At 47.8% G+C, this 5966-nt stretch overlaps 1 protein-coding gene across 1 annotated transcript; it reads right to left on the bottom strand.

Annotated features, from left to right (window-relative positions):
- Window positions 1–244: 244 nt before the first annotated feature.
- LOC103761361 (schlafen family member 13-like) lies at window positions 245–5812 on the bottom strand. Its single transcript, XM_018076608.3, has 4 exons — window positions 4702–5812; window positions 3747–3875; window positions 2541–3288; window positions 245–1545 (listed from the first exon to the last, which is right to left on the bottom strand). The coding sequence occupies exons 1-4, from the start codon at window positions 5810–5812 to the stop codon at window positions 774–776; spliced, it is 2760 nt and encodes a 919-aa protein (XP_017932097.3). The 3' UTR covers window positions 245–773.
- Window positions 5813–5966: the final 154 nt, after the last annotated feature.

Below are 5966 nucleotides of genomic sequence, written 5' to 3'. Positions count from 1 at the left end.
CGGCACCGGCGGCTTCTGCATCTCAGACCCTCCAGACCTCCACCTGAGGGGGGTCCCTATATTCCATCTCCCAGCCTCTGTGACAGAGGGGTCCCCCACATTTCCCCTGCAGCTGAAACTCCTTTCCAATTAATTGGAAATGTCTATTAGTCCAGGAACACTGGCCCTTGCAAGGCCCTCCCATTTTCTGATCTGGAACGCTGGCCACATAAATACGAGAGATCTCAGAGTCAGAAAAAGCCTTTTATTACAGAGAAGCAGAAAGCTGAAAATTGTACAAAAGCCTCCATCAAAAACCTTTTCTTTTTTCTTTTTCCACCCTGGGCAAGTATGACATTATTATGTCACTGTTTATCCAGCTGTAAGAAATCTAATGTCAGAGTAGGCAATTATAGACACCACGTTACAGACAGATATTGGCAAAGCTGCAGCAACAATCGGAAACTGAGACAGGAAGAAAAGATGTAATTAGGTGGTAGATTCTCAACAAGGTTTTGACAATCAGAGTTTTAGGAGTCACACTGCTGATGTCACATTTGTCATGACAGTAAGAACTGGGCTGTCAACAACACACTCTGTTGCAGCAGCTGGTGGACTTGAACCCTTCAGGAGTCCTGTTAGAATGAGGAAATCTCGGTGACCCATTGCAATCGCTGATTGTGATGCTGAGTTTCTGCCAGGCTGCTCTCTGATGTCACTGATATCACCTAAATGAGTGAAACTTTCCAGCGTCTAGAGCCATAGAAACTGTCCTCTTAAAAATATCTTTCCTTCTAACAAAACAAATGGACTTTGGTGTTGGCTCTGGACACTGCACAGAGCACAAGATTGTCAAATATGTGCTCTATTGGAGTGTAAGGGTTGATGACAAAGACAATCGTCCTTTCTAGGCCGGAGAAGCGTCGGATGCTGTCAAGGACAATGACATTTTTTGAAACATCCTCTGCTAACCCCAAAGCCCCCCTCACCCTGCGCTTCCTTAGTTGTCTTTCTAGCTCAGATGGCAGTTTCTCTCTGAACTGATCAGCTTCACACTGTCTGCTGCACAGGATGGCCATATCTCCGAGGGAATAGCCTTGATCGAGGTAGCTCTTGCAGAGCTCAGCCACAGACTTTGCCAATTCATCTGGTCTTATATTGTGTTGTCTAAAGGACCCTGGCAAAGAATGGGCACATTCAGCCTGTTTCAACAACTCTCCCAGCACTTCATAGGGTATACCAATGTTACGTGTTCGGTGGATTTTCCTCATTAGATTTAACATGAAACACCATATTTCCTTGGCATTCCGGACCATTTTGGTCAGCCATTCCTGAGGATCCATTTTTGAAAAGTCAAGACCACAGTCACATGGGTAAGTGGTCTGGAAGAAATCCAGAAAGACCCAGAAAATGCCACCACTTCTTTCAACTATTGACCGGGCGCGTTGGTACCAATCTCCTTCATCACGACGAAAATTCTGAGCTCCATCAATCACAATGTGTTTCACATGTGGGAAGTCCTTTTCCAGGAAGGCAGCACGTGTCACAGCCTGGCAGTTCCTATTTCTTCGAAAAATGAAACAAACCCAAAAAAAGAATATTTTAAATAAACAGCAGATGTGACCAGCCCTTACTGACTGCCTCCATCTCTCTGGGGGTTCTTGCTTGGAGGGCTCATCCTGCTGGACAATGCCAAAGTGCCCGTCTCAGCTGCACCATGCTGTGTCATTTTCCCCATGGAAACATTGATTCCAAGGCATTGGCTGTGTGTAGGCATTGCTGAGCAGACCCCACCACCTTTGGATGTACCCCAGGAGGAGGCTCAGGCCCACCTGCCTCCACGGCCCCCATGGGAAGGCTCCCCAGGGTGTCCCTCTGCCCTGCTCTCCTGTGGTGCCCGGGTTCCTGCAGGAAGGACAGGTTCCCTTTTCTCCTGGGGTCAGCAGGGACTGGCAGCACTTCTGCTGCCTGCTGGGGCCAGGACCTGCTGCCGGGGCACTGAGCTGGGCTGCATTCCCTGATGTCCTGGGCCTTGTCTGCCCTGGCGGCTGCTGAGCTCCCCGTGCTGGCACGGGAGGAAATGCAGCAAGAGCAGGGCTGGGGGACTGCTCTGCCTCAAATCCTCTCCAAGCAGGGTGTTAGTTTCTGTTCTCCTTGTGACAAGCTCCAAGGGCTCTTCCTGGCACGGCTGCACAAGAACTCTGAGCAGGCCCAGCACAGACAGTGCTGAGGCAGCAGCAGAGAAAGGGACGGGGGCACTTTTGAGGTCGGCACCAGCTGTAACAGACCATTACACTGAGGGCACTGTCTTTGGAAGCTCTAACACAGTCCTGCAATCCCCAAACATGGAATGCTCACTGCCGTCACTGAGTGCTGGATCTGGGCCAGAGCTCAGCTCAATCCCACCTTCAGCGTGAACTCCCTCCTGGAGATGAAGGTTGTGTCTTTGTGTCAGGCAAAGCTATAAATTTGTCAAAGAGAGGTAAATTCAGCAGGGCTTGTGCTGTAGGCACAGAGGAGGAATGAGATAATATAAAGAGGAAATACACATTACTACTTACCTGACAAAATCCCTCAAGGGTTGATTTTCACAAATATAAAGTATCTCGTCCGCAGAACAGTGAAAAGTGTTTTTTATTTTCTCAATGATCTTCAAAGCCACGACTGTTTTTCCTGTCCCAGGAAGACCAAGGACAAACAGCTTCCTGACTTTGTGCAGGTTCTTGGAGAGCAGCTCATACTGTTTGAGAGTGAGAAGGTTGAAAATCTCACAGCCAAGATGGTCACTTAAGTAGGACTTAAAGCCCAGCACAACAATCACAAGTGCCCGCAGGAAGGCAGGGATGTCCCTGGAGGTGAGGATGTAACTCTTTGGGTAAGGGCTGGTGGAATCATGCAGGGTTTCTTGCCAAGGAACCTCATTCTCTTCAACTGCTGTCTGGTCCTCTGTGCCATTCAGCTGCAGGATCTGGGGAATCACACACACTCTTGGAGTATATCCCCCATCATTGACTAGTTTTTGCTTCAAGGCACGAGCAGTTTCTCTCCAGGTTCCAGACGTGACACACGAGGCGTCCCTGACCACAGTAAACAACACTGGATACTCACTGTCAGCTACTAGGAGAGCATCACACACAACATCCTGGTTTTTCTGCAAGCCAATGTCAACAGCCCAACTCCTTGAAAATATCAGTACCCCCTGGGTAACTCCACGGAGTTGTTTTCTCATTAAATCCTCTAATCCAGGGTACTCTGAGAACAGGTCAGTGCAGATGGTTTCTGGCTTCCATTTGATTTCATTAGAACCCACTAGAAAAAAAAAAGTAATCAAAAATTAAAAAAGCAAAACACAGTAAATCATTTACTCAAGACAGCAGTTACTAGGGGGAGATGTTACACCATGAGCTCATCAAAGTGAATCATTAACTGGATTTCAGTTATGCTCAAAATAAATTGTTCTGTCTCTCTTTTTTCTCCAAGAAGACTTTTGAGCGTAACAGTGGTCAGACATTGCACAAAGCCCTCGGAGTCCAGGTGTATTCTCAGTAACTGTGTGCATTACAGATTGTACTTAGTGGCAAAAATAGGAGAAGACAGCAAAGCATCTGAAAAATCAGGGAAATCAACATTTTTGGAGCAGCTCCACCTTTTAAAATCACCCTAACAGTGCTTTGCCTAAAATCTGATATTTAGATTATGCTATCTTCCTTGAAGTTCTGTCAAATAAAAGCTTAAATTAAGAAAGAAATCCAGAACAAATATGATACCTGGGTAGAGATGTTCTTGGAGTTCAGCTGCACACTGTAGACCAGCTTTGGAATAAACTGGCTTGACCAGAGGAGGGCCATTTGCCAAGCTGAGCTCAGTCTTAAATTCATCAGCCAAAGCTGACACAACTAGGGGGAAGAAATGTGTATTATATCCATCAGTATCCTTCCATATGAACTTTTAAAACACTGCACTAAAGAGTAACTAAAAGGGTTAATTTAAAGCCTCCCTTTGCAATCCTACCCAAGAAAATGCTGCCTACACAGTTAACAATGACAGGACTCCAGTGCTTGCCCAGCAAAGCTGTGGCTGCCCCACCCCTGGAATTGTTCAAGGCTGGGTGGGACCAGGCTTGGTGCAATCTGGTCTAGTGAAAGGTGTCCCTGCCCATGGCAGGGAATTGGTATGAGATGATCTTTCAGGCCCTTCCAACCCAACCCATTCCAGGATTCTGTGATCTGTATCTGCTGTAGAAGAGAGAGGGCTCTCTCTAAAAGGTGGCTTTATAGTTCAAAGACAAGATCTAGACCCTACGTGGGATGAGTTGGAGACCCCAGCTTTCATGGGAAGACATTTCACAATGAAGTTGGGCAAAGTTCCTTAAAACAAGCAAAGCCTTGCAGCCCTGCTCCTTCAAAACAGCCCTTAACCACCACAGAGCTGCTTCTGGGCGATCCTGAATCTTCCCACTTGGTTTAGGGGCGGGTGGGATCCCTAGGAAGGAAGGTTCATTCCAGTTGGGAGTGCTTCAAGAAGTGCTGCTGAATCAGTTCAGAGAGTGGGGTGCCACTGCAGGACAGTGACCACACTGTCACCTCAGGGCCTGGGGCTGGGCCTTGGGCCAAAGAGCCTTTTCTGGCTTTGTGAGAACTCCCAGCAGAACAAACGTTCCTCCTGGACATTTACAGCCCAAGGCGGAAATGAAGTTGGCTCTAACATAGGAGCAGATTTTACCTGGGTCTGAAGCTGTCATGAGCTCCATCCATTTCCCAGCTCTCAGTCTTTCAATCTTGCCACCCATCACCATCCAGGATTCAGGGTCACCATGGAGCACAGGGCAGCAGGACCTTTCAACGTGCACAGCGCAGATGTAGCCCTGTGAACATCCTGCTTGGTCATAAACATCAAGGATGTGTGTCTGGAACTGCACTCCCTGAGCCTCAGAGCCACAGGAGTGATAGACAGGCAGAGAGAGAATGGTCTTGGCCACTGCTTGTTCTAAGGCTTCTTTCTCCACATTACTGTGGGTTCCGGTGACTTTACCATTGTCATCCACACCAAAAAATAAATATCCACCCTCAGTGTTTGCAAAGGCAGAGACATAATTAGGAAGGTTTTTGCTCATGTATTCCAAGATATTCTCTGTACTGTATTGCTCAAATTCAATATGAGTTGTCTCTGTGAAACCCAGGACCTCCCCAACCAGCACTTTGTCTCTCTTTAGAAACCTGGCTGCAGCATCTTGGATGTCATGCTCCTGAATGTTCTGTGAAGTCTCATTTGCTCCACCAAAAAAACTCAGCAGAGCTCTCTTGGCACTCTGCCCATTCACACTGTTGCCCTTGGCAGAGCTTTTCTTCCCCCTTAGGAATTCAGGGGCATCTCTTGACTTGACAGGGAAAACGGAAGTACCAGACCTACAAAACAAACCAGTGCTCAGGCTGCAGAGACGTGGTTTGGTGGCTTCTGCACTTCCTTGTTCCAGGCCTCCACAGCTCCATGTTTTAACAAAGAGCAGCAAGTTATTCCCCTCCTGCATCCACGTGAAGTATTCGCCGATCTCATTGCTGCCAATGCAATCCCGGAGGCTGTTCTCGATGTCCAGACCAATGCCATGCTCCTGGAAGCAGTAATTCCTGTCCTCACTCTCCATCCTCACTATTCCTCCTCCTGAATTCAGCAATGCACACACTGCTATGGAAAGGTCCCTTCGTTGCCTTTTCTGATTCAAAGAGGTCATCTTCTTTCTGTAACTCTCTCCGACAAGTATTTTCCCAATATCTACCACCACATCGGCATAGTTCGTGTTCAAGTTGATCAGCAGATGCTCCTCCTGGTTGGCCATCCTGATCCTGGAGGGATACGTTATCAAAAACACTTCATGATTATCACAGAGTCATTTGGGTTGGGAAAGCCCTCTGAGATCATGAACTGCTCCCCCCGGCTCGGCTCGGGCTCGGGGCTCTGAGCTCGGGGCTCTGAGTTCAGGTCCGACCGCT

The sequence above is a fragment of the Manacus vitellinus genome, unplaced genomic scaffold, assembly GCF_001715985.3.
Source record: "Manacus vitellinus isolate BGI_N305 unplaced genomic scaffold, ASM171598v3 scaffold_32_pilon, whole genome shotgun sequence".
Lineage (NCBI taxonomy): Eukaryota > Metazoa > Chordata > Aves > Passeriformes > Pipridae > Manacus > Manacus vitellinus.
This window is presented reverse-complemented; position numbering and strand designations above follow the sequence as displayed.

What these genes read in the sequence shown, in the direction of transcription:
- LOC103761361 (XM_018076608.3), bottom strand. Translation starts at nt 5,812, where the DNA reads ATGGCCAACCAGGAGGAGCATCTGCTGATCAACTTGAACACGAACTAT. An exon ending in CATGACAGCTTCAGACCCAG is followed by an intron (nt 3,876 to 4,701) that starts GTAAAATCTGCT and finishes TCTTCCCCCTAG; the next exon opens with TTGTGTCAGCTTTGGCTGAT. An exon ending in CCAAGAACATCTCTACCCAG is followed by an intron (nt 3,289 to 3,746) that starts GTATCATATTTG and finishes TTTTTTTTCTAG; the next exon opens with TGGGTTCTAATGAAATCAAA.